This window comes from Rhinatrema bivittatum, chromosome 2 (genome assembly GCF_901001135.1).
Source record: "Rhinatrema bivittatum chromosome 2, aRhiBiv1.1, whole genome shotgun sequence".
Classification (NCBI taxonomy): Eukaryota; Metazoa; Chordata; class Amphibia; order Gymnophiona; family Rhinatrematidae; genus Rhinatrema; species Rhinatrema bivittatum.
This window is the reverse complement of record NC_042616.1, coordinates 32011383-32039047: the sequence shown is the minus strand read 5'-3', so window position 1 is coordinate 32039047 and position 27665 is coordinate 32011383. Positions and strand designations below refer to the sequence as shown.

Sequence of the window (27665 nt, the reverse complement as noted above, 5' to 3'; positions counted from 1 at the left end):
GAGGGAAGATACAATACAGAAAATTAGAAATTGCAAGCTTCACTGAGAAGGGATGTATGTGTATCTGTACAGTGCCACAGAGAGGACAATTTGCAAACCTATGTGGGGAAAATATTTCAAGATTTCCTTCTACAATGCGCTAGAACTGCACGCGGTGTTCTACAACAGATGTACTTTTAGTGCACTAATTTTTAAATCACTTTTCCAATAAAATACTGCTGAAAGCAGCGTACAACAGAATGAGGCATGCGAGAAAATTAACACGTGCTGATTGCATTTAGAAATCTGTGTAGGGAGAAAGAAGCTGCGCGCGACCACAAGCACATTGTGCCCATGGAAAACTTCCCTTTGAGAGCTGCTGCAAACCTCACAGGTAAAACCAGGCCTCTTTGAAGCGGATTCAGCTGGTTATCCTATGCCTTAAGCATGGGGACAAACTAGTATGCACAACCCATTCTCCTTAGCCTCCTCAGACGGAAAGGGGAAGGATCTGGAATTCAAATGCTCATCCTGCTTTTTGTCTCTGCGGGGGGGGGGGGGGAGAGGGAGTAAAAGAACAGCACAATGTTCTCCTCTCATTCACTCTCTTCCTATCCTACCACATACCCTAACACAGCAACTCAGTAAAGACAGCAGAAAAACACCAAATGGTCCATCCAGTCTGCCCAGCAAGTTTCCTAAGGTAGTAACCACCGCTCCGTACAGATTACCCCTTTGTATCTGATTAGGATAGTAACAGCCGCTCCATGCTGGTTACCCCCCCCCCCCCCCAACTAGGTCGCCTGGCTTCAGACCAAATCACCTGAGAATTCATACAAGCATCCCTAAACCCTACAAGAACCTTTCCTCCCTGAACATAAAAGCATGCAAAGCTCTGCAAAAAGTTGCCTCTGCCCAGAAGAGTCTTTGCCTGGTCCCCTCTGCCAGCCCTACCTGTGCAGGCTCTGCCTCGGCCATGCTCTCTCCTGGGGAGGAGGAAGCTGCAGGCTCTCCCGTCTCTCTCTTTCCGTAGGTTCTGTTCTCTCAATGACCAACGCTTGCAAAGAAGTTCCAGATACTGCTGGAAGCAGACTGATGGTGGGGGGTGAAGGGAGGAGTAAAGTTTTATACTGAGGGCGCTGATTGATGACACCACACTTGGGCGAAGTTTACAGTAAGGGCACAGACTGATGACATCACAAGGAGGTGGGCGGAGCTTTACACAGCACAGCGTGGAAGGAGGAGGCGGGGAACGCAGGGGAGGCAGCGCTTGGAGCCGCTTCTTCCGTGTCCGGGCTGGGATTCAGAACTTTGCCCCAGTGCCGGCTGCAGGTCAGCACTGGCTGCTTTGGTAGAAGCAGCGCTGGCAGAGCTCACTCTGAGGCTGATGCAAGAAGCTGCGCTGGGCAGAGGGCACAGTTTAACCTGCAGTTGTACCTGTAAGAAAAACTTTAATAGCAACACAGCAAAGAGTTTTGTGCATGGCAAAGTGTGTATAGGTTAGCAACCTTTCATGCAAATCCCATGCTATCGATGGCATTAGCTATTACGCCCAGTCCTGAGAAGTGCACTGGATTACCTCATGGCAGAAGTGGAGTAAAGTTTCTGGTGTTAGTGTGGGGCCGATCACCTGCACTCCAGATTTATGCTCAAAAGTGATTTGTGCGCATAAATCTTCCCTTCTCTCTCACCATTAAAATCCCCCCATGGGTCTTCTCTCACCTTTTCTCCAAATAGTTTCAGCCTTAATTATTCTAATCCCTTGCCCCTCCAGCATAAGATAGTGACTCTCCTGCTACAATGGCTGAGAGGCAATAATAATGAAGAAAAAAATCAAGAAAGGGAGGGCAGAAAAGGAATTCTTCCAATTGAGTCTGTTTTAAAATGGAAAAGGGGTCCAGAACCTACTCAGCATGTCCCTCAGTGGTAGAGGGGGAAGGCAGTACCCAAATTACCAAAGCAAAATATAATCGGATGAATACCCACTTCAAAAAATGACTAGTAAATGTTATTTCCAAACAAGAAATATCAATGTTGCAATGAATAATATCTTAACAAAACAGGATAACAGATATTCATATAAATGTCAACTAATAAGAGCTCTTTTCTTATTTTTCTGAATGTTAACCTTTATCCATTATTTGTATCTCTTTCTCCTGCTGTCTCCTTTTACGTTTTCCGTCACTATCTGATTTTGTTTCAATTTCCTTCTTTCTTGCTCTTTTATTCTCTTTGTTTGGGTTGCTCATTTTTTATTTCCTTTTCTTACTTTAACTCTCTGCAGGTCTAGCTAGATTGTTTTTATGGCACTTATCTGTGTATTGGCTGAATGAGTGATTTGAGTGCGACACATTAATGTTAAGAGTGCGCTGGTCTTCGTCCTCTCACCGTGTCTGGGGGGGGGGGGTCGATGATAGAGGGCACTGTCTGCACTCACTGCGTGATTAGCTGAGAGGCAATGGTAGTTCTGTCTCAGGAACACTCCTTATCAAAATGTGCCGATCTTCTCTTATTCTGTTTAAATAAATGAAAAGTTGGATTCCTAGCTACGCTAATGTGATAAAGTCTTCCCATCAGGGAAAGTAAAGTGTATACTAAGGGCCAGATTTTCGAACCTACGCAAAGGCGCAATCCAGTGCACCCAAATCTACACCCAATTTTATAACATGCGTGTGCAGCCGCGCGCATGTTATAAAATCCTGGGTCGGCGCACGCAAGGAGGTGCACTTGTGCACCTTGCGCGCGCCGAGCCCTAGGGGAGCCCCGATGGCTTTCCCTGTTCCTTCCGAGGCCGCTCCGAAATTGGAGCAGCCTCGGAAGTTTCCTTCCACCTCCCCCCACCTTCCCCTCCCTAACCCGCCCCCCAGCCCTACCTAAACCCCCCCATACCTTTATTGCAGAAGTTGTGCCTGTGTCTGGGCAGGCGTAGGCTGTGCGCACTGGCCAAGTGCCGGCATGCGATCCCCAGGCCCAGCGGCAGTAGAGAGGCCTCTGGCAACGCCCCATCCATTTTTTCAAGCCCCGGGACTTACATGCGTCCCAGGGCTCGCGTGTACCACCGGGCCTCTGCAAATTAGGCTCAGCGTGCGTAACCCCCACGCGCGTAAATCTGCCCCAATATGCTTCCTCTCTCTCTCTCACTCACTCACTCTCACACACTCACACACACACACACACTTGGTGAGAGACAGAGGAAGCGTATGTGTGACAGACTTTCTCTGTACCTCTCACTCACATACGCTTCTTCTATCTCTCTCTCACATGCACACATGCAGGCAAAAACTGGACTCCCTATAACTAACTACACGGCACTGTAGCTGCTGGTGTTCCCAATATGCCCCCATTTCTTTGACTCTTCATGATGTCCCAAGATTTGGTATTGATTATAGGATACTGTTACTTGAGCTTGATGTTCTTGTTGTCACCTGGGGAGGGGTCTAACCATGGTAGTTCTGTCATGGCTGCCTTGGGTTATTTTTCAAAATGTTATTAAGGCTGTATGATGTGTTCCCTAGTCTGTACCATTCTGTTTTATCTCGTACTTGTTGGTACAATGTTTTTACTGTGTTGCATTTGCCTCGATAATAATAAATATGTGTAAAACAAAAAAAACCAAACTGAACTGGAAACCACAAGCCAGATTCTGTATGCAGTGCAATAATGGAAAAGCAGAAAATCACTATTCCTCAAAACAATACAATCAAGAAATATAAATCAATCAGAATTGTAAATCATATTAAAAATATACATTTCAAAACAGCTGAACAGAATAATATTCAATAATTAGAAGCTCCTGTACACATTTTTAAAAATTTTCTAAACATTTATTTATTTAACACTTTTCTATACCGACCTTCATGAAAAAGATTTCATATCAGATCGGTTTACATGTAACAAAGGGTATAACTTAAACAAGAACAATAAAATCAATAAAATATTTCCAAACAGCAGATATCAAATAACACCCAGTAATTAAAACTAATAAGGATTTTAAAATCCCCCACTCTCCATACCTGTCACTCTGAGATTGTTGTGAACTGGAGGTACATACACACACAGAGACAGAAACAAAATATGCTCCCTCTGTCTCTCACACACATACACACTAGGTGAGAGACAGAAGGAGCTCGAGTGTGTGTGTGTGTGTGAAAGAAACAGACACACACGTTTGCGCTGGCTCTCTCTCACACATACACGCTTCCTCTATCTCTCACACACGATTCCTGTCTCACCCAGGTACACACACGCCTGCCTCCTCTCTCACCCCCACCCCCGCACACAGGCACCCTCTCACACATACGCACCCACAGGTACCCTCTCATACACAGGCACACACACACTCAATCTTCTATACCCTCACCGTTTCATGCACACACACGCTCACTCTTCTATACCCTCACCGTTTCATGCACACACACGCTCAATCTTCTATACCCTCACCGTTTCATGCACACACACGCTCACTCTTCTATACCCTCACCGTTTCATGCACACACACGCTCACTCTTCTATACCCTCACCGTTTCATGCACACACACGCTCACTCTTCTATACCCTCACCGTTTCATGCACACACACGCTCACTCTTCTATACCCTCACCGTTTCATGCACACACACGCTCACTCTTCTATACCCTCACCGTTTCATGCACACACACGCTCACTCTTCTATACCCTCACCGTTTCATGCACACACACGCTCACTCTTCTATACCCTCACCGTTTCATGCACACACACGCTCACTCTTCTATACCCTCACCGTTTCATGCACACACACGCTCACTCTTCTATACCCTCACCGTTTCATACACCCACACATTCAGGCATCCTCTCACACACACACACACACACCACACATGCACACACAAAAAGGCTCTCACTCCTTCACACAAGCTCACACACATCAGGGTCTCCCTATTATCTTCAGGTTGTGGCGGGATGAGCTCCACCACGGCCTGAGGGCCTCCTTCTATCTTTGGGCCATACGGCAGCAGAAGAGGCCACAGGCCACCAGCTGGGCAGGCTCCGCCGGCCCGCCACTTCCCCGGCTGTGCCACTCCGCGCCTGTTCTCGTCAGCCAGCAGGGCTTGGGCTCCCTGCTGGCCCGCTGCTCCTGGCTGGAACGTTTCTTCTTCTCTTCGGCCGACAGGGCTTGGGCTGGGACCAGAGGGATATGCTTCCCCCACTTTTATTCCCAAAATGCTGGTGGGGAGTTGGCTAATTTGCATGCCCGCTGTCACAATTCTGCTTTGGTCCCGCCCCTCTTTTAGCTGCACAGGGGAGAGGGTCCCCGTACCAGGTGCCCATCTCCTCTCCCCCCCCCCCCCGATGTCTCTCTCTCTCCCGGCTCTGACAGCATGATGCTGCTCTCTCTCTCTCTTCAGCTTGCCACCGTCCGCATTTTAGCAGCGGACTGACTCACAGCTCCAATTATCTCCAGCAGAATAGGCCGCTGTAGCCTCACACATCGAGTCAGGGCCGCCCCAGGATTCTGGACTCTCGTCAGAAGGGGCTTGGACAGCCTTAACAGCTCTCTCCTAGCAGCTTCGAGGACTTTGGCAGGTAAAATACGATTTTGATTGAGCCAAGGCTTCTCTCCTCTTTATTCTTTTTAAGTATCCCTCCACCCATTCATTTTTAATCCCAGGGGTTACACTTACCCTCAAAACATTGCCTGCCAAAAACGGCAGTGACATCAGTGATTCCCCCATCAAAAAAAAGAGGACAAGGCCTTTTTTTTACAGAAGGTGGGATCTTGGAAACGGCAGCCCCACAGTCTCTGTCCGGCAGGCTACGGGCTGCCCGTTCCTGCCCTGTGAGCATCCCCACTATTGAACAAACCCCCCTTCACTGCGTCCATGGAGGGGCACTGGTTATTTAGCAACCCCCCGATCCTTTTGAAAAGTTGGCTGCTATGTTCCTGGCTTGTGATTTGTGCACGCAAACAAGCAAAAGCGTGTTTTGAATGCATAAGAGACTCGCATTGTAAGTGCACAAAACAACAACCTGTGCACAGACCATGAATCTGAGAGACTCCTTTTGGCTGCCCAGGTTAAAATGTGCCCTCACCATGTGGAAAAAGCTGAGCACGCATTTTAGCTGGAGTTGGCTTACTTTATCTCCCAATGCATTAGCTTTCCCTTTGCTTACTACAGTGGGAGTTATAGGAAATATGAGTTAGATCAGGGCTTAATTTAGGAAGTGGAACTGTGCAGCAGGGAGGAAGGGAGTGAAGCCAGGGCCGGCTTTGAACTGTCTCTCTTCCTGTCTCTCTTCCACTCTCACACACACACACACACACTTTTCACATTGGGCCGGATTTTAAAAGGGTTATGCGCATAAGGTAAGCGCGTAACCCTTTTAAAAAACCCCTGCGCGCGCCGAGCCTATTTTGCATAGGCTCGGCGGTTTGCGCAAGCCCCGGGGGTTGCACAAAGGGGCGGTCGGGGGGGCGCGGTTTTGGATCGGGGGCGTGTTCGCGGTCCGGGGCATGGCCTGTGTCGGGGGCCTGCCGCACCGGCGCGCGTAAGTTACTACTGCCCGGAGGCAGTAGTAACTTTTAAGATAAAGGTAGGGGGGGACTAGATAGGGTCGGGGGGTGGAAGGTGAAAGGAAAGTTCCCTCCGAGGCCGCTCCGATTTTGGAGCGGCCTCGGAGGGAACAGGCAGCGCATGCAGGGCTCGGCGCGTGCAAGTTGCACAAATGTGCACCCCCTTGCGCACGCCGACCCCGGATTTTATAAGATACGCGCGTATCTTATAAAATCCAGCGTACTTTTGTTCGCGCCTGATGCGCGAACAAAAGTACGCGTGCGCGCTGTGTTTTAAAATGTACCCCTTAGTGATTAGCACTGCTGCTCGCCAGTTTCGCTCGGCTGCTATTTCAGCTCCTTTTCGTGTCTGTTCTTTGCTCTGCTCTGCTTCAGGATCGCACCACTTCCTCACCGAACAGGAGGAGACGGGCTTAGCAGAGCGTCTGCTCCGGCCTCTCCTCATCCCTGTAGGTTTGCCTGGAAGGGAAGGCTGGAGCAGAACACCCCCCCTGCTGCTCTGTCTCTTGAAGTCTGAAAAAGAATTGGCGGAACTGCATCCCAGACCATTTCTCCACAGATTAAGCTCCGATTCCGATGTTTTGTTGGTAATGGAATAATTCAGCAGGCCCGGTGCTGTTAAATAATGCTCCCGCCCCTGCCCCCGGGTTTTCTTTTGAGGAAAGGGCTAGAGAGGATAAGCACAGCAGTGGGATCTTCATAATATATAAGTGAATGTTAACTTTGGAACAAATACCTGTAGAGTTGTCAGAAAGAACCGAAGGAATACTGTTTAAGATATTCAATTGGGCATTTTGTCTAATTTATTGCCCTCTTGGGCTGCCTGTTGTTGGTATTTTACAATTAGCAGAAAGAACAGCCAGGTTATATCTGCAATTTAATATTGCTGCTGTTACAGAGACACAGTTCAGTGAATCTCTTGCATGGGATATGTCCATCCCGGGTCACAACCTCGTGGGGAAGACAGAGATGACAGAAAAGGCAGAGGAGAGCAACTCTTTTGTGTCAGAAAAGTTGTTTATTTAAAAAAAATAAAATAAAACGTTTAGGCTGCGTTATCCTACAGCCTAAGTGGCTAACAACAGAAAAAAAAACCCAAAATGTTCATAAAACATTATAAAACACAAGAGAAACAATACAGTCACTGAAATGCAGAGGCATGGGGAAAGGAAGAGGCACTGTGAGCTATTGTAAGATGGCAGCGCTTCCATTTACATGGGTGTGACCTACAGGCCTCTTAACTCCGACAGAACTGGACAGAGACCCAGTGGAGACAGGCAAAAGGTGAGGAGGAAGGAAGGGGCGGCTTTAATCTGCTGGATGTGGGTTCGAGTAAGCCTGCTGCAGATATCTGTAAGGAGCAAAGAGAGTGTAGATTCCCTTCAAGGGGCTCTGCCTAGAGACAAAGGGTGATGGACCCCACAAGGGGAGGAGCAACACAGGGACCCGCTATCTCTGACGTCTGGGGAGGTGCGCAACAAACACCAGGGATCATCAGACAGCCTGGCTTTATAGCGTGGCCGAGATGGAGAGAAGTCATGGGGAGGTCAAAGGTCTGGATTCCAAGAATACAGACTTTGGTGAAATGGGGACATACTGGGAGGAGGGGGAGCTAGAAGACTGGGAGAAAGTGGGGGCCGTGAAACAGCAGCGGGATAAATTAAACGAAGGCGAGGGGCAGGGCAAGGGAGCCAGATAGTTGGAGATGATAAAGGGAGCAAGCCAATTACGGGGAGACAAGAGGGATGAGATGGGGCAATAGCCGGGAGAGCTGGAGAGATGTACGGTTGGGATACGGAGGGAGGACATCGAACCGATTTTATAATGAAGCAGAGAGAAAAATGGAGAAAAATGAGATGACAAGGAAAGATTATGTGAGAGAGATGTAGGGAGGGAACTGAAGAAGACAGAAGTGATAAATGAAAAATGGAGAGAAGACACTGAAAAAGAGATTAAGAGATCAACAAGAGAAAAATCAGAAAAAAAAGATGACCAAAGTGATAAGAAAAATGTTCAGACAACAAAGGTAGAAGAAAAACATTTTATTTTCAGTTTAATGAATGGAACAAGTCAACTTTGGGGATGTTCTTCTCGTGATATCTTTGTAATTGCACGGTACAGGAGGAAATGTCGGGAAAAACGAACACAGGCCCTTACTTTTACAGTCTGGGGAACTGACATGCAGACGGGAAACGCACAGGACGGCTTCTACAGCCAAGTCCCAAAGCAAAGAACATCAAGCAGCAGTGCCTGAATTATCAATGAAAGCACTTCACCCAGTAAAATATTGTTAGCAGTGATTTCCTCTGGGTTTCACAATTGCTTGATTTTGATTGTAAATAGTACTACTCTTACCAGAAGGCTTGGGGGTAACCTGCACGGAGCGGCAGTTACTACCGTAAGAAGCTCGCTGGGCAGACTGGATGGGCCATCTGGTGCTTTTCTGCTGTCGTTACTAGGAAACTGCATTTCTGGTTCTATTTCTCTGGTGTTGCACTGCGCGCAGATTCTGGCTTCTTTGGGTTTCCAGTAGAATTTTTTGTTTGCATGTTTCTGTTTCTAAATTGTGGTTCTGTATTTTGTATTTGCTCGGGGTCTGTTTGTGGATATCATCGTGGTTTAAATGTACCCCCCCCCCCCCTCTCACCCATATGCTTAACAAGGTAGAGATTTAAGGGTCACATCCATACAGATGCAATGAGAACTCTTTAGGAACCAAGGTCACAGATGTGTCTACTTAAAGGCTACGTGTAGAAATAATATTATACTATAAATAAAACAAATATAACAATCTCCCAATTCATGGTGTTGAGTACAGGGTGGGGGGCACACGTTTTCACTTGGCCAGAGGTGCCAAGTTGCCAGGCTACGGCTCTGCATTATGTCCTTTTGTCATTAATGGTCCATGTAGAAATTATTTCTCTTCCTCTTAGTTTATACCACACTCTGGACATATACAGAGTTTCTCTGAGGGGGGGGGGGGGGCAAGATCCCCACATGGGTTTGGCTTTGCACATACTTCGACAAGACATCCCGCTTCAAACAGTCTTATGGTAATGAACTGCAGAATACAAATAATTGTAAATGAATACAATGAAGCTCATTTTTAAGCCAGGGTATACTGAAGGCTTTCTGTGCCACAATGCAAGTACTAAGAAGTGCGTAGAGTGTGATATATGTGTGGGCATCATATCAAGCAAGGTGGGCTTGGAAATCTCTTTTAATCAGGCCCATGGCTCCCACTATAGTTGGGACTATTTCTGTATCTCTCTGCCACATTTTCTTGCTCTCCGATTGGTACTTAAGGATATGCACTTTCTCTATACAGTGAGACTATAGTGTTTACACAGTTTCCAGTGGATGAGCCATGCCCACCTTGTTGTGCCTTTCCATATGCAGGTTTTCTGACATCAGCAGCACCTCACAGCACTGTTTCTAGTTCTCTTTTTACAGAACCTGCATTTGTCTGTTTTACCATGCTTTTCTGTGTTGGCTGTGAGCCGTCTTCTCTGTGGTCCACTATCCTGTGCTGCAATTATCAATCTTTCATCCATAGTTTTGTGTTCACCTCTCCTTAACCACTGCTGTGACAAATCTTGATCTTATGTGGGATTTCTGAAGTACTTCTTTAGTATTTTCCACTGTATTTGTGCTTCTGTTAGTTGCCTTTCCTTATTTCCTGATCTGATTCAATAAAAGGTGTTTTGGATTTGTTTTTTTTTAATTATTTACAAACATTTGATATTCCGCTTTTTGCCAGGTTTGATCTCAAAGTGGATTACAGAAATTAAGACATAGATATAACATGGTTAATGTTGTTAATACTGAGTGCCATTGAATGGCGTAAGGACCAGGTGTGGGGAAAATTGACTATTCCCGGGGAAAGGCCTGCTTGAATAGCCATGTCTTGGCTTTTTTTTTTCCGGAAAGCAAAATGGTTTGGTTCTTGGCGGATGGATAAAGGAACCTCGTTCCAGAGCTTGTTAGACTTAAGAGAGGAGGCTGAAGGATCTGAATATGTACACCCTGAAAGAGAGGAGGTGCAGGGGGCATATGATACAGACCTTCAGATACCTGAAAGGTTTTAATGATGCACAAATGTCAAACCTTTTCCATTGGAAAGCAAACAGTAGAACTAGGGTTCACAAAATGAACCATAAGAACATAAGAAATTGCCATGCTGGGTCAGACCAAGGGTCCATCAAGCCCAGCATCCTGTTTCCAACAGAGGCCAAACCAGGCCACAAGAACCTGGGAACTACCCAAACACCAAGAAGATCCCATGCCACCGATGCAATTAATAGCAGAGGCTATTCCCTAAGTAAACTTGATTAATAGCCGTTAATGGACTTCTCCTCCAAGAACTTATCCAAACCTTTTTTGAACCCAGCTACACTAACTGCACTAACCACATCCTCTGGCACCAAATTGCAGAGCTTTATTGTGTGTTGAGTGAAAAATAATTTTCTCCGATTAGTCTTAAATGTGCTACTTGCTAACTTCATGGAGTGTCCCCTAGTCCTTCTATTATTCGAAAGTGTAAATAACTGATTCACATCTACTCGTTCAAGACCTCTCATGATCTTAAAGACCTCGATCATACCCCCCCCCCCTCAGCCGTCTCTTCTCCAGCCCTAACCTCTTCAGTCTTTCCTCATAGGGGAGCTCTTCCTTCCCCTTTATTATTTTGGTTGCCCTTCTCTGTACCTTCTCCATCGCAACTATATCTTTTTTGAGATGCAGCGACCAGAATTGTACACAGTATTCAAGGTGTGGTCTCATCATGGAGTGATACAGAGGCATTATGACATTTTCCATTTTATTCACCATTCCCTTTCTAACAATTCCCAACATTCTGTTTGCTTTTTTGACTGCCGCAGCACACTGAGTCGACGATTTCAATGTATTATCCACTATAATGCCTAGATCTTTTTCCTGGGTGGTAGCTCCTAATATGGAACCCAACATTGTGTAACTACAGCAAGGGTTATTTTTCCCGATATGCAACACCTTGCACTTGTCCACATTAAATTTCATTTGTGATTTGGATGCCCAATCTTCCAGTCTTGCAAGGTCCTCCTGTAAATTCCAGGAAGGACGACTCAGAACCAATGTCAAGAAATATTTCTTCATGGTGAGGGTTGCCTGGAATGCCCTTCCAGAAGAGGTGGTGAGGATAAAAACAGTAAATGAATTGAAAAAGGCATTGGATAAACACTGGGAATCCCTAAAGGCTAGAGGTAGGAAATGAAGAAAGAGTGCATGGGGATAACCTACATGGAGCAGCAGCTGCTACCCCTAACAGAAGGCATGGGGATTACTACTCTTAACCAATTAGCTTTCATGATTTTGGCACAACTGCAATATTGCTCTCCACTTTGACCGTGGGAGGGGAAAAAATGGGGATTTGATTCAGATGACAGCCAACGCTGGACCCTGTCTTTTACAGTCTGGGGATACTGATATGAAGACATTAGGGAAAAAGTGCAGAACTGCTTCTAAAACACGTTCAAGAAGCATTGTCTTAATTACCAAGCAGGCTGCTCACCCTGTAAAAATGTTGCTAGCAGTAATTTTTGTTGTGGGTTTGACAGTTGCTTGGTTTTGATTGTTAATATTACTACCCTTAACATAAGGCTTGGGGATAATCTGCACAGAGTGGCAGTTACTAGCATAAGAAACTTGCTGGTCAGATTGGATGGACTATTTGGTCTTTTACTGCATGTTTTTGCTGATTTTGAGGACCCTTTCCCTTCATGTGCTGGTGGATTTTCAGTCATTCCCTCTATTTTTGGAACAGTTGTCAAGGTTAAGGCCCGAGACCAATGCTTGTTCGCTTTCATACTTGAGCATTTGGGTCCACTGATCCCATTAAGTATCCCTGAAGGCCTAATATGCTAGCTCTATATGCGTAATACATTTCCTAATCTCTTCAACTCAAAGGTTGTACATTATCAGCATGCATGGGTTCTCATGGATTATCTGTTGGGCATGGAGGTGCTTTCTTGTTTTTACATCCAATTCTTCAAGTGATTTATGAGGCCAGTCTATTGTTCCAAAGCTATATGATAGTGCAGGACTTACAAGCTGATTAATAACATATCTCATTCCGTGCTTGTAAGGCACGTTTCAATATCTGCTTGTCTCCTATAGTACTTTTTATTGAACTTTTCTATTAATAACTAATGCCAAATTTTTCCACCTTCCTCTTCTCCTAGATATTTATATACAGTTTCCTGCTCCAGTTCTTTATATTGCAATCTTCATTCAAGGAGATGTTTTCAGTTTTACTTTATTGTCCTAACCAAATGTCATCCTGATATTATCTGAGAAACTCTTCACTTCTCCGAGTTATTCTACTAAATGAGCATCACAAGTGCTATAGAGTTTCAAGTCATCAGCAAACAATAAGTGAGATATCATCGGTAGGAGATTAGCAACTCTAGATTAAGGCTAATTCTATAACGCAAGGAGTTCATTAGAGTACTCAGAGGATTTAATGCCAGACAAAAGAAAAGGGATGACAAATTGACCATCTTCATAATTCAAATGACAAGTAGTCTGTCACATTTTCATGGTGAACTTGATGTACTCAATCAACGCAGTGTTCACTTTGTACCTTTCAAGGCAATTTATTATCCAAAACTTGTGGGTTGCTATCAAATGCTTCCTCTTTTGGTCAAACCATGCTATACGGAGGTTTTGACTATTTTGCAGCTGGTCATAACAGCTTTATTCAGCATCAATTGGTTCCTCTTTTGTTGCCCTTCTGTTCTGTTGCCAAGATGTTATTAGAGTTAATCTGACCATATATTCTATCTGTTTCTATTGCAGTGGACATCTTATAGATTGTAGGCATGCAAGTTTTGTTTGATAGTTTTTGGGGCTATTTGGCTCTCCCTATGGAAGGAGGAGTTTTATTCCTGTTAGTCATTGTGGAGTTAATGGTGGCTGTCTGATCAATTAATTTTTGCAGTTAGCTATGTCTTGGTGGAGAGAGATTAAAATCTTGAACCAAAAGTTGGAAACTCCATCAGGGCCAGAGCACTTCCAATTTGGGTCTCTTTCTCTGGTGAATGGATCCTCAGGTGTTCTTTTAAGTGTGCTTTCTGAAGAAAGCTTTTACCACAGTCAGGACATGTAAACCGTTTCTCTCCTGAATGGATCCTCTGGTGTGTCTTTAAATTTGATTTACGATTGAAGTTTTTACCACATTGTGCACATATAAATGGTTTCTCTCCCACATGTATTTTCAGATGTATTTTTATACTTGATTTCCGATTAAAGCTTTTACCACAGTCTGGACATGTAAATGGTTTTTCTCCTGAATGGATCCTCTGGTGTGCTTTTAATTCCGATGTATACATAAAGCCTTTTCCACACTCTGGACAAGTAAATGCTTTCTCTCCTGAATGTATCCTCTGGTGTGCTTTTAAATCTGATTTATAAATAAAGCTTTTACCACACTCTGAACATGTAAATGGCTTCTCTTCCATATGGACACCCTGGTGCTTTCTTAAAACTGATTTCCGATTAAAGCTTTTGCCACAATCTAGACACGTAAATGGTTTCTCTCCTGAATGGACCCTCCGGTGTACTTTTAAATCTGATTTATGATAAAAGCTTCTGTTACAATCAGGACATATAAACGGCTTCTCTTCTGTATGGATCCACTGATGTGCCTTTAAACGTGATATCTGAATAAAGCTTTTACCACAGTCAGGGCATGGAAATGGTTTCTCTGTCAAATGTATCTTCTGGTGTACTTTTAATTGTTTTTTGTAAGTAAAGCTTTTGCCACACTCCGTACATAAATGTGGATTCTCTCTTGTACAGACCTTTGATTTAGACTCTGCCCGCCAGACTTTTCCCTCCTCTAATCTCTGGATAAACGTTTCTTTAGCTTTCCCTGGAAGCATCTTGTGGGTTTCCTGCTTCCTATTTTCATGATCGATTCCATAACCTGCTGGGTAAGAGAGAACGTGCAGACATTATTTATTTTTATAAATTAGAAAATTATTAGAAACCGCAAATAACAGATACATAATACTCCATACAACTTGTCTCAAGGTCAACAATGCCCTCCAATGCAAAGAATAAGAACATAAACACATTGCGCAAGTCTCAGCAGTAGACAATTAATTAATCCAATCTTACTGAAGAGCGTACACTTTGATATACCTGATCTCCTATGAAAAGAACCTACTGGCAATACACAAACTTTGTACCACTTTATATCAATAACGTAAAATAAAAACAGGAAGACACTGCTTGTGCAGTCTCTGATTTTAAACCCCCTCCCGCCCCACTACCCTAGCAGTGTATACAGATAATACTGCCAGAGTCTTCCAATGAAAAATATAAAAGAGCTTATGGATTTGAAAACTTTGGGGGAATGATCACAACAACCACTCTGATGCCATACCTTGGGTCTTAATTAATTTTGGACCCCTTTCCAAATAACATAGGATAACCATATTTTAGGAAAGGAAACAGTAGTTTTATTCTTGTGTGCCGTAATCCGACTTGAGAAAGATCGGTTCTAGCCTGCACGTTAGAACTAGAAGGAACAGAGCTCTCTCTCCATACTCCTGCTGTTTCACATCGAGCCAATGTTAATATTTGCTATATTAGCTTCTGCTGATATTTATCTGCTACTGGGCAAGGTTAATTCAGTAAAGCAATTTTTGGAGAAAGTACTATTGACATTTGTAATAAATCCTGGAGCCAATGAGGAGACGGAGGCCGACGGGAGCTTCGCCAATACCAGCTCTCGTTCCCCGCAGGTTGAGCCCTTGGGTGCCGGGGCCGGCTGGTTTTAGGCGGGCCTCTGTGTGGCGACTCCCAGTAGATGAGATGGATGGTAGCCAGGGACTAGCAGAGGTATCAAAGGACCTGGACGCCAAAAGGAATGGAGAGGAAACAGGTGGCGCCCAGGTAGCAGAAGGCCGGAGCCTGAGAAGGCCAAGCCCAGGGAGATACCGAAGGCGTAGTAAAGTACAGGCTGGTGCCAGGGCAGGCGGCTGAGCAAGGCAAGGTATAGAGTCACACGGAACAAGGGTCAAGTCGAAGGTCAGTCCTGAGCGTGGTCCAGACGTAGCAAGGGTCAAAGCCAGAGGTCAATCCTGAGCATGGTCCAGACGTAGCAAGGGTCAATGCCAGAGGTCAATCCTGAAAGTGGTCCAGATGTAGCAAGGGTCAAAGCCAGAGGTCAGTCCGAACAGACAAGGAAGGGACCAGGGACAGGTCAGGAACAGGAACCAGGTACGGAGTCAGAATCAGGAACGAAGGCAGGATCAGAAACGAGTAACAAGCACACAACAAGCGTGGAGACCTGTTGCCAAGGCAAGGAACGAGTGGCGGGCCCTGCCTTAACTAGCAGTGCCCAGTGATGTCATCATCCGGGGTCGCGAGCTAGTTTCCTGCCGCAACCCCTTTAAAGGTCAGGAGGCTGAACGGCGGCGTCTTCCCGTGGCACACGTGGGGAGACCGGCCGGGAGCTGGGGAGGTCCGTGGAGGAATCAAGAACGGCCGAGGAGGCAGCAGAGGCTCAGAAGCATAGGCGGCTGCCCACAGCCATGAGCGAGGACGGACCAGGGTCGGGAGCTGGGCGTCGGAGGTCAGCAGGCCCGGTCGCGAGCCTGCCACAGACGGGACACGCAACAGTATCCAGGGTGACGTCAGCTTTGAAACCTGACTCCGACTCTATCTGCTGGCAGGGGAGCATAAAGCCATTGGTCCTGGGTCCATCTGGCTACACGCTAGGAAAATGGACTTTGGGAGAGATCTACCATTTTTTATGAGTTTTATCTGCTTTATCTGTTTGGTTTATTCTAGTAACAGCTAATTTATTTCTTTTATCTTGTGTAGTTTTTAGCTGTTACTATTTTACGAATTATTGTATTTCTGAATGTTATAATTTTTGTTAACCAGTGTGAAGGTTTGTCTGATACATCGGTATATAAATGCCAATAAACTAAACTAAAACTAAACTAAACCCAATGTAATCACTGGTATACAGAGTAATTAACAGAGGCGAGATAAAAAAATCTTGTCTCAGTCATTAAAGGTTATCCAAATGAATTAAGATGGCTTCCTTCTTTATGTGATGATGCATTATTCTTGCTGGTGAGAGAGGTAATTTGCCTTTGCAATCCCTGAGTGGGAACTGAACCCTGGCTTCCCTGGGTCAGGGCCCATTGCTCTGACCACTAGGCTACGACTCCACTCCACTCTTATTTGGCCTCCCGGGCGCCGGAGTTTATTTTCGCGGCCTCCCCTCCTTGTTCAGTGCGGCAATGCCGCGCGCTTCAGCCTGCAAATCCTGTGGGAGCCGGCAGCAGGGCTCTCCAGAGATAGCCTCTGCTCCCGGTGTCTTCCCGGGGGTGAGGGTCTGTCAGCGGGGGCAGGGGGAGGCAGGCACATCGGTCCCGAGGTGCGGGTGCCCCGATGCTGCCTTGTGGTACGCAGCCTGCCCTACTCCCGCGGGGTAGGCTGAGTTTACATCCCTTTGAAGGTAGGTTCTCCAGAACTGTACATAGTATTGCAAAATAAGGTCTCGCCAAGGACTTATATGAAGATCGTAGCATCTCCTTTTCACTGCTGATCATTCTGCTCCTTATGCAGCCAAGCATTGGTCTGGCTTTCCCATCACCGTATCCATCTATTAGGCCACCTTGAGATCACGAGAGAGAACCCCAGATTCCGCACCGGAGAATTTCACCCCTTAGGAATGTACAGCTCTCCTTTGGGTTTTTGCACCCTAAATGCATAACTCTGCAGTTGTTAGCGTTAAATCTTAGCCACCAGCCTCTAGAGTAGACCATTCCTCAAGCTTTGCTAGATCCCTCCTCGTGCTTTCCACACCTTTCTGGGCTGCCTACCCTCTCTCAGATTTTGGTGTCACCCGCAAAAAAAAAAAAAAAAGACAAACCTTTCCCGGCAGTCCTTCAGCAACATCACCTATGAAAATGTTGAAAGGAACCAGTCCAAGTGCCAATCCCTGCAGAACAGCACTGTGAGTGCCCCTCCCCGCGGGGCGAGAGCTCCATTTACCGCCCAGTTTCTAAAGGGCCTCATGTAAATAAAGGTGCGCTCAGCAGAGCGCACGGTTTTACCGGCGCTTTTCTGCAAAGAACTGGATTCCCGAGGCAGGAAGGAGTTTTGTGCGCATACACACACACACACAAAAAAAAAGTGTGTGTCAGACTGCGTGTGCGCTACTACTTTGCAGCCCTCGCATGGAAATCGCATGCTAATGATGGCCTTAGCTGTTGCCCGTCAGCGCGACGTGTGCTGGCTTATCCCAGGCTCTCTTAGCACTGGTAATTTTAATCCCCATTAGGCGGTGAAGTAAAGTTTCCGGTGCTAGTGTCAGCCTGCGGGCAGAAGCTGGCGGGCTGGCGCCGAGATCTGTGGTCGGGATTTATGCGCAGAAAGCATTTTTTTTTTTTGGGCACATACATCATATTTTGTGTGTTTAATTTCTAATGAAAGCAGAGTAAACAGGGCCCAGCATGCAATTGCTTCTTTCATGTCTTATTCACGGTACACAAAGCACAGTTTCCATCTTTTATCCCTTTTAATCCAGCTCAGTCCCTTCCTCTATATTCTCCCCAAGTACTTGGTTTGGGGTTGGGGTTTTTTTTAACTCCCAATGAATTAGCATATCGTTTAGCTTTACCGCATCAAGAATGAGAAAATATTTTGCTTATGCATTAAGAAACTATGTGCTGAATTCTGAATTTCCACACACAGTTTTAACACTCGGCTCATTGCATCTCACGGATTATCTGTTCAATAGGTTTTATTACGTTAGAGGAGCCGTCCGAATCATCAGAGGAACTCTTGATTCTCATCTGAAGGAAAGTCAAATCTGACCCATTTAAAGGCCTGGGGAGAGGCTGGATGCATTCACTTATAGATGTTACTGGGCATTATCAACTCCTCTCAGTGGAACCTACCCGGTTCAGTCTTAATGGACCAGAGAAACTCACTCAAGGAGCGCTGAAGCTCTGCTAGTCTACAATCAGATTGGTCGGTGCTATATGTGCTTTGATTAGTCCAAGGGTATCGTGCAGAAAAAATATATTAAAGATCCACACTCGAGTCAATTAGATGTAATAATTCTTTAGTTGGAGCGGCAACTCCACAGTTTACATTAAGCATATCATCATGTTTCAACAAATTACTTCTAATTGACTCGAGTGTGGATCTTTAATATATTTTTTTTCTGCACGATTCCCTTGGATGGTTGATTTACCACGTGCAGAAACACTCCTTCTGTTGCTTTGATAATCCTTGCAAGGCAAACGCGTGCGATAGCTAGCTCGGGGCGGAGTCGGCCCCGAAAAAGGAGGAGTCGGGGCGGCACCGGGGCCGACGCTGTGGACACATCGCTGGCGGCGAAAGGTAAGATTCCTTATCGCCGCCAGTTTCGCGCCAAATAACTACACCTTTTATGGTGTAGTTATTTGGCGCAAAAGCCGGCAGCAATCGCACCACGGAGGTGCGATCGCTGCTGGCTATAACAGGACCGCCCCCCCGTTACCGCCGGATTCTCTAAGGTCTGCGACCTTAGAGAATCCAGGCCTAAGTTTTATCTGCAATATAAAATTTCAAAAAATTTCATCATAAGCTTATAATAATAATTGTTGATGGAACCCAATGATTACAACTAAGCTCCATATTTGAACCTCCTATTATTTTGGGAGCTATTGAGAACTTCCACTTAATTTATTAGATTAGATTGAGTCCCTATATTTATCCACTTAGCAGGACCCAGTTACTATAGGCGTAATATAAGTATTTTAAATAAATAAAGAATAGAAATTGCATTACAAAGTGATTTTATGTGGCATCGATCGTTTCACTTTTATACAGTGCTGTTACGGTTTTTCCACTATGAGCCTGACTTCCAGCAATTAGACATTTAGTTATTCTGATGATTATGTGGCTGATATTTTAAAAAGTTTCACTTTTTCTGGAAGGTAAATAAACAGTTCTGACACCACGTGGACTGACTACATTAGACTTTATAAGTGATTCATTCAAGCTGAACTCCGAAGGGTGACCTTGGTGGAGTATAGTAATATTGATGATCAGGATTTCATTAAATTGCTGGATAGCGATTTTGAATAAATTGCGCATTGAACTTTTAATTGTGGAATCCGTGAAGAAATCAGTTATAACATATTCCAAGCCTTCCCTCAAGCATAACATCACAACAGTGCTTTGATTTAGCTCAACTGACTAAATGAACAAATTCAGTAATTGCTAATTCTTCCATGTTCATTCTCTAGTTTTTTTTCTGTCCTTTATTTCCTGGCTACTCTAGCCTCCAAGTTCATTCTCCCTGTTATTTGTAACTGCGCTTCGGCCTTCTTGTTATACGGTTTTTTTACTAAGTTAACCCCTAAGTTTGATGTAAACCGGCCTGATATGATGCCTGTCATGAAGTTCGGTATAGAAAAATGTTAAATAAATAAATAAATATTCACTCAGATTTCAGAAATCGTACCTTTATTCAGAGCACATATACTACCAACCAATTTGATTCTAAACTACAGAGATTTGCTCATCTATTAAGACTTCAGAGGATAAATTCCTTTGGAGATGTCAGAGAGATTAGCTAGCGGTCAAAAAGCAAGCGTTTGAGCCCTAATACCCACTGGATGTTTAAGTAAAGAGACTGGGAACACTCCAGCCAAATGTCGTCTTTCTCATACTGGAAGTATGGAAAACATTTCAGTGCACAACTTCTCATAAGGAAACAAAAATTCATCTTTACCCAGTGATGTCAGAGTTTCGTAATTCTCCTGCATGGTCTCCTTGTAAAGCTCCTTCTGCCATTCTTCCAACATCTCCCACTCATCCTCAGAGAAATAGACAGCGACGTCCTCAAAGGTTACAGGGACCTGGAACAGGAAGAGGGACCTGCTCAGCACCCACTCAGCCTCAGGCACAGCAGCACAAACTCCTGACGCGCTGCCTCTAAAGTTTATTAAATATTTAAACAAATCTTTAACACATTTGGATACCCCCTAGGAACAGCTGGATTATTAATTCCAAGAAGCGACCTTTTTTTATAGGATCAAAATGTGATATATAAGAATTTTAAATAAATAAAAGGATCTTGGTTTTGTTTGGGTGTTTGATAAAGTCTGAGGCTTCTCAGAACAGAAACCTAAACCCTAGTAGAACAAAGACGGTAAATAAGAATTATTGGCTTATCAAGTCTGACTCTTTACTCCAGTCTCCACTGCTGAAAACTTTGTGACCCCGCTCTCTGCTGTACCAGCTTGACCACCTACAGGATATCGCTTCTTATATTTATTTATTTATTTTATTTATTAAAATTTCTATACCGGTATTTGGTGGGGACCGTCATATCAGTTTTACATGGTTTCATAAAAACATAACAAAATCTTGATTACAGACAATATACCGACAATGCTAAAAAAAATTAAAAGCTTCATTACAATTTTTTTTATAAAAATGGCCTAACAAATAAACAATAACATTCAACACTGAGGATCTTCACTTCGCACTTATCAGCATTTAGTTTTTTGTTTCACAATTACTGTCGCCATCATTGAAAACCTGTTAATTTCCTTTCCTTGAGTCCTGACAGACCCGTCCTGACAAGTGGCAGGCCAGCAGGTAGAGTGGCAGGCCAGCAGGTAGAGAGAGGAAGAAATCGTCTTCCTTTTTTTAATGTCATTTTAGGCTGTATATTCTGGAATAGCAGGATAGGCCTTCTGTAGCCTCTTGCCCTAGCTTCTCTTTTTTATTTTACTTTTATTTTTTCTTTATTCCTCTCTCATAAGTGAAAATGGGGAAAGAAAAAACCAGACAAAATTAATGTTCCTATCAGACTATGAACAGGGTGCCCTGTTCTTCCTTCCCTAATAGATGCTGAAAAAAACATTTTCTTGGAGATGCACCTCAGGGTGGCTCCCTCCCATCTCTCTGTCCTCTTTTATTTGTCTTACTATATTTCTCCTATCTTTTTTTTTTTTGAGAATTTCAGAAGAGGGAGAGAAAGCCCCCAACTAAGGATAAAACAATGACAACTACCATTCCTTCCCTTTTTCTTCTTTTCTGGTTTTTTTTTTCCTTTCAGAGAGAGTTATGGACTGGTCTGTCAGAACTCAAGGAAAGGAAATTAACTGGTAAGCTTAAATTTCACCTTCCTCTTCATCCTGCAGACCCAGTCCAGACAAGTGGGATGTGCCCAAGCAGTGCTAACCCGGATGGAACAAGGCCTGCATGGCTTCTAGAGCTCTCTTGCCTAACCTCAAGTCCTCCCTTGCCTGCAGGTCCAGTCTTAATGTTTCAGAAGTGAGTGCGATAAGGACCATGTCACTGCCCTGCAGAAATCCTGTGGGATTGCTAAATTATATTCTGCTCATGATAACGCCCGAGCTTTCATCAAATGCACGCTCAATCTGGGTGGAACTGGCCTGCATTCCCCTATGCAGGCTGCCACAATCGCTTACGTGATCCATTTCACAGTGGATGCCTTGGGTGCTACCTGCCCTTTCCTCTGGCCCCTAAACAGTACTAATATTCCGTCTGACTTCCTGAAGCTGTTTGTGACCTTGAGGTATCGTAGCAAGAATCTGTGGACATCTAGCAGATGAAGGCTCCTCTCTGACCTTGTATCCTCTGCCTTCCTGAAAGTGGTCAGAGAAATCTCCTGGTTCAGATGAAGCACCGATGCCACCTTAGGCAAAAAAGGATGGTACTGGGTGGATCATGGCTCTGTCCTTATGGAACATCAACTAGGGAGCAACCAAAACGGTGTGGGGTCTGTATGGAAAGCCATATGAGATGAGACTGAAGGACCTTAATATGTATACCCTAGAGGTCAGGAGAGACAAAGGAGATTATGATACAGACCTTCAGATACCTGAAAGGAATTAATGCTGCACAAAACTCAAATCTTTTTTGAGGGAAATTAAGGCGTCATGATATGAAGCTCCAAGGGGGATGACGCAGGAATAATGGTCAGGAAATGTTACTTCATGGAAAGAGAGCTGGATGCATGCAGTGCCCTCCCGGAAGGGGTGCTGAAGAGGAGAACAGTAATGGAGTTCAAGAGGGCATGGGAAAAACAGAGAGAATACCCCCTGGCTAGAGAAGGGAAATGAAGACATGGGATAAATCGGCTATTACACCTACAGTAGTTTGCATTTCTGCTTGGCAATAACTCGCACGGAGTGACAGCTGCTACTACCCTTAACAGAAGGCTTGCTGGGCAGACTGGATGGCCCTTATTTACCATCTTTCACCGGGTTACTATGTTCCCCCCACCTTCCTTCCTCCTGTCCTGAAGTGAGGGGGGGGAGGGCTGACGTGGGAGTGGACAGAGAAAGCACTCAGACCGTTTGATCCCTCAAAGAGCTCTTAAAAAGATTCACAAAGCAAAGATGATTTTGATATAAATTTCTGGGTGGGCGACGTCCCTTTAGAAGAATTGTACCTTTTTATAAAGGTTCTTGCACCTGCGTATGCGGCCAAGGCGTACACCGTTTACAATGACCTGGCTGCGTTTTAGAAGTCTGCATCTGCTGGTATCCCACAGCTGGCAGAGGGGGCATTCGTTTCAATTTTTAAAAGTCTTGATGACTGACACTATTGCTCAGAAGACTTAAACTTCTGCTAATTCAACCCCTTTTTGTATCTGTTACCAGGGGCCCAATCTATGGGCCAAATTTTAAAAGCCCTGCACACGTGGTAAAACCGGGGGGGGGGGGGGGGGGGGGGGGGGGGTTTACGCGCGCGACGAGCGCATTTTCAAAAGGGCCCAGCCTTGCACGTAACTCCCGGCACGCACAGACATGCTGGGCCATCGGAAAGGGGCGGGCCGGGACAGCGCCATCAGATGCTGTCCCGGGGAAGCGCGCACCGGCAGCCGGCTGTCGCACGTAATTTACTTAAGGAGCAGAAGTAAATTAAAAAACAAAAAAAAGAGATAGGGTAGCTAGGTAGAGGTTAGGGGTCGGGAGGAGAGGGGAAAAGGTAGGAAGGTTAGGTAGGGGTGTAGGGAACTGGGGATAAAGGCAAATCGTGTCGCCGCGCGTAATTAAAAAAATCCCCCCTGAACGCGGAAGAGCCCACCCGCCCGCACACGCCAGTGCGGATATTAAAATCCGGCACGCATACGTGCGGGGGAATCCTATTCGATAACGTGCACGCTGATGCGCGCATGTTATAAAATAGTCGCGTCCATGTACTTGCACTGGGAAACGCGCGCACATGGACGCCCGGGCGGTTTTTTAAAAAATCTACCCCTTAGTGCACACATATTCCGGTGTAATTACCAGCATGACAAATTGATGATGCAGAGGTCATTTTTAGCAGACAGAAGCTCATTTTCCTGGTAAGACGACAAGGACTTAATCAAGAAAATATGAAAAGGATGGTTTGCACTATTTCAATTTAAAACAAAGAGAGACATTTTACAGTTTAAAGGTGTAACATGTCTTCATTTGATAAATTATTGAATTTGCCATATAATTGCTGCAGAATCTTCAAAAATGTGCCACAGAAAACCAGGGGGGCAGGGGATGAAATTCTTCTATGCATGAAACAAGAGTGGGATCTATGGGTGATCGACGTATCAGATGATCTTAAGGTGGCCAAATAGATGGATAAGGTGATGGTGCTTGGCTGCATAGGGAGAGGAATGGTCAGCAGAAAAAGGGAGGTGGCATTGCCCCTGTATAGATCCCTGGTGGGACCTCACTTGGAATACTGGAGACTGTGCAGAGGGTGGCTACTAAAATGGCCAGAGGTCTTCATTCTAAAGCATATGGGGATAGACTTAAAGATGTAAACATGTACACCCTGGAGGAAAGGCGAGATAGGAGAGATAAGATAGAGACATTCAAATATCTCAAAGGTTTCCTTTCCTCCTAGAACAAGGGGTCATGGGATGAGGGTGAAAGGAGGTAGACTCAGGAGTAACCAAGGAAATATTTCTTTACAGAGAGAGGGGAGTGCGCGCACGGAACATCCTCCCCATGGAGGTGACGGTGATGAGGACAGAATCTGAATTCAAGAAAGCATGGAATAAACACGGGGGATCTCTGAGGGAGTGGCAGGGACTGGAAAGTTAAACAGTTGGCATGGATGAGCAGACTAGATAGGCCACATGGTCTTTTTCTGCAGTCATGTTCCTCTGTTTCTGATGGAGAAAGAAGCTGGTGCAAGTGACAAAGATTACTTTGCACCATGGCAGGTTTTCCTTCGAGAACTGGTGCAAAAGCTTATGTTCCAAAAAATGCTATGTGATAGTAGTAAAAGAGGTAAAAAGAAAAGAAAAGTAACAAAAAGAAAATAAACTCGACTAAATTAAAAATATAGACAAAATAAAAAGAAAAGAAACAAAAAAAAAAAGGTGAAAAGCAAAAATAAAAAAACACAAACTTCCCTGGCTCCTAAAATATTTTCAGGCCTATCCTGTAAAGTGCGGCCGCGTTTACCCTGCTCCTAAGCCGCTTTTTACTCCGTTTTCGGCCGCGTTAGCCCTTCCTGCGATCCCGAATCCCCTTTAACCTACTCCTACCGCGTCCTAAATTCCCCGGGCAACCCCTTCCGCCCGCGGCATGTATATTGCATGCAAACGAGCGAATTAGCTCGATATTGCATGCAAACGAGCGAATTAGCTATTCCCTAGCATCCCGTAACCCGCGCCCCGACTATCACTAGTTTTCCCTGCCGTTTTGTCGCGCGTTTAACCTGCAAACTTACCGCCTACCCTGACCCAGGCGGTAGAGGCATGGGTAAGGGAAGGCGGCAAACTTTCCCCCAGCCCCCGCTCACCTGCCCCCGCCGCGATCATGGGTGCCGGTCTCCGTGGCAGCCCCAGTCCTCTCCCCTGCTCCCGAAGCCCAAAAAAAAAAAAAAAAGCGAAAAAAACGTTGCAGCCCCCCTCCGATGTCCGGACTGGGGCTGCCACGGAGACTGCAACGGCAAAGCAAAAAAAAACGGCGAAGCAAAAAAAAACCAAAAGCAATTTTGGGTTTTTTTTTTTGCTTCGCCGCTGTGTCCCCCTTCCTCTCGGAGCAGGGCGCAAAAAGAAGCCTTGCTCCAGGAGAAGGAGGGACACAGCGGCGAAGCAAAAAAAAAACCAAAAGCAATTTTGGTTTTTTTTTGCTTCGCCGCTGTGTCCCCCCTCCTCTAGGAGCAGGGCGCGAAAAGCAGCCTTGCTCCGGGAGAAGGAGGGACACAGCGGCGAAGCAAAAAAAAAACCAAAAGCAATTTTGGTTTTTTTTTTTCAAAAGCGACAATTTTGTTTTTTTTTCCAAAAGCGACTTACTTTTGGGATCTTGACAGATCCCAAAAGTAAGTCGCTTTTGGACGCCTGCCAACTTACTTTTCTGAAGCCATCATCAGGAACACATGCGATCGTAGCTCCTCCCGACGAAGACAAAGATGGCCGCCTGCACGGGGCTCAATTGGCCGCTCAAGACGTGACGACGTGACGTCACGTCTTTAGCGGCCAATTGCACGCTTTCCCCGTGCAGGCGGCCATCTTCCTCTACCGGGGCCTGCTTTCCAATGTCAAAACTGTGGCAGAAAGTGCCAGCGACGCTAGGGACCCACTGGGCCCTGCACCTGGCGCACTTCCTCCTCTTGTTCATACCCAGGGCAAGCAGCAATGCTTTGGGCCCAGGCTGCTTCTCTGCCTTTTCTTTTTTTACTCTCAGTTAGGCAATTTCGTCGAGAAACCAGGAGACCAAAACAACTGGTTGCCCTGGGAAGGGAAGATCACAGCTACGGAAGCTGTCATCCCGCGGGGTCCTCACCCCAGCCAAGGCTAGGGAAAGCGACCTTGGAGAATGCCGTTGCCCTAGGACCCTTCTTACACTGCTGGACCAGCATCATCTGTGCTCTGCCCCATCTGCTGGAGCCAGAGACTACTGACGTCCCTTCTGCTGGGCCTGCCTTTATAGTCGTGACGACAGAGAGGAAGCTTTCGCACTCTGCCCCCATCTGCTGGTGGGAGGGAGAATCCCAAGGGTTACTGGTCTGGCAGGACAAAGAGGAAACATTCTTCTAATAAAATATACTGGAATAACTACAATTATTTAGAAATCTTTCAATTTTCAAAATAGGCCATCTGTTCCCTGAGTACCAGCAGAGAGCAAGCAGTTTATAGGGAGTCCAGGGAAAGGATTATAGCAATCTACTCTCAAAATCTGCCCGTTTTATGCTTTTATGAATGTGTCTTTATGGCTTTTTTAATGTCTTATTGTATTTATTTATTTATTTATTTATTATTTTTGTTATACCGAGTTTCATGACAGGCATCACATCAACCCGGTTTACAAATAACAATGTGTGTAAAGTATAGCGTAATGTAATAAATATTCCCAATAAAACTGTGAACTTTAAATACAGTGAAACAATTAAAGGGTGTGAGAAAGTTACAATAAAACAGGGAAAATTAACTTGGAACTGGAAGAGGGGAGAGATTAAACAATGCAATATTTACATTTCATACAGTTAATGTGATAGTATAGCAGATTAAATAAATAAGCCTAAGTGAATAAATGTGACGGTACATAAATATGAACCAGTGAGATAAGTAACCAAGGGAATAAATAAGACACAGTAGTGCATGGTGATGATATGATAAAAACACAGCAGGTAGTAATGAGTGTACATTTGTGATAAGTGGATTCTTATTTAGAGCCAGTTATTGCATAAGAGTTTGTGTTGATGAGTGAGGTTTTAATCAAGGCTTGGAAATGCTTTTTCATAGTGAATTCATAGTGAATTGTAATTCACTATGAACAATGACATTGAACTCAGCAGAATAAAAGAAAACATTAAATAAAAATAAAATGTGTGTGATCTTAGATGGCAATATTAGCAGGAAATAAAAGATATGATTATTATTTTATTTATATTCTGCTTTTCAGCCCTTCAAAGTGCGTTATATTCAGGTACTGTAGGTATGTTCCTATCTGCAGAGGGTTTACAGTCTAAGGACTGATTCACTAAAGGTTTTCCCCATGGACACGAAATGGGAGAAAAGCCTTAATGAATCTGGCCCTAAGTTTGTACCTGAGATAATGGAGGAATTTGAAGCCTGATTTCCTTGGTTCAGACTAAACCACG

The 27665-nt window shown here is 45.0% G+C and overlaps 2 protein-coding genes across 4 annotated transcripts in view; both read right to left on the bottom strand.

The window, feature by feature from the left end:
- The window catches only part of LOC115083768 (zinc finger protein 282-like), a 30268-nt gene extending 29181 nt beyond the window's left edge, over positions 1-1087 (bottom strand). The window contains exon 1 of the mRNA XM_029587786.1: positions 934-1087. Coding sequence (XP_029443646.1) covers positions 934-957 — 24 coding nt within the window. The 5' untranslated portion in view covers positions 958-1087. The remainder of the gene's footprint in view (positions 1-933) is intronic.
- LOC115083767 (gastrula zinc finger protein xLCGF3.1-like) overlaps positions 1-27665 on the bottom strand; it is a 165364-nt gene that overhangs the window by 137041 nt on the left and 658 nt on the right. Inside the window, exons 2-3 of one of the 3 annotated variants that reach the window (XM_029587784.1) lie at positions 20320-20446; positions 11909-14493 (exon numbers count right to left, since the gene is read on the bottom strand). In XM_029587784.1, the coding sequence (XP_029443644.1) occupies positions 13532-14493; positions 20320-20446 (1089 nt within the window). In that variant the 3' untranslated portion in view covers positions 11909-13531. Of the gene's footprint in view, positions 1-11908; positions 14497-20319; positions 20447-27665 lie in introns of those variants that run through there. The other 2 variants (XM_029587783.1, XM_029587785.1) reach the window with 2 other exon arrangements.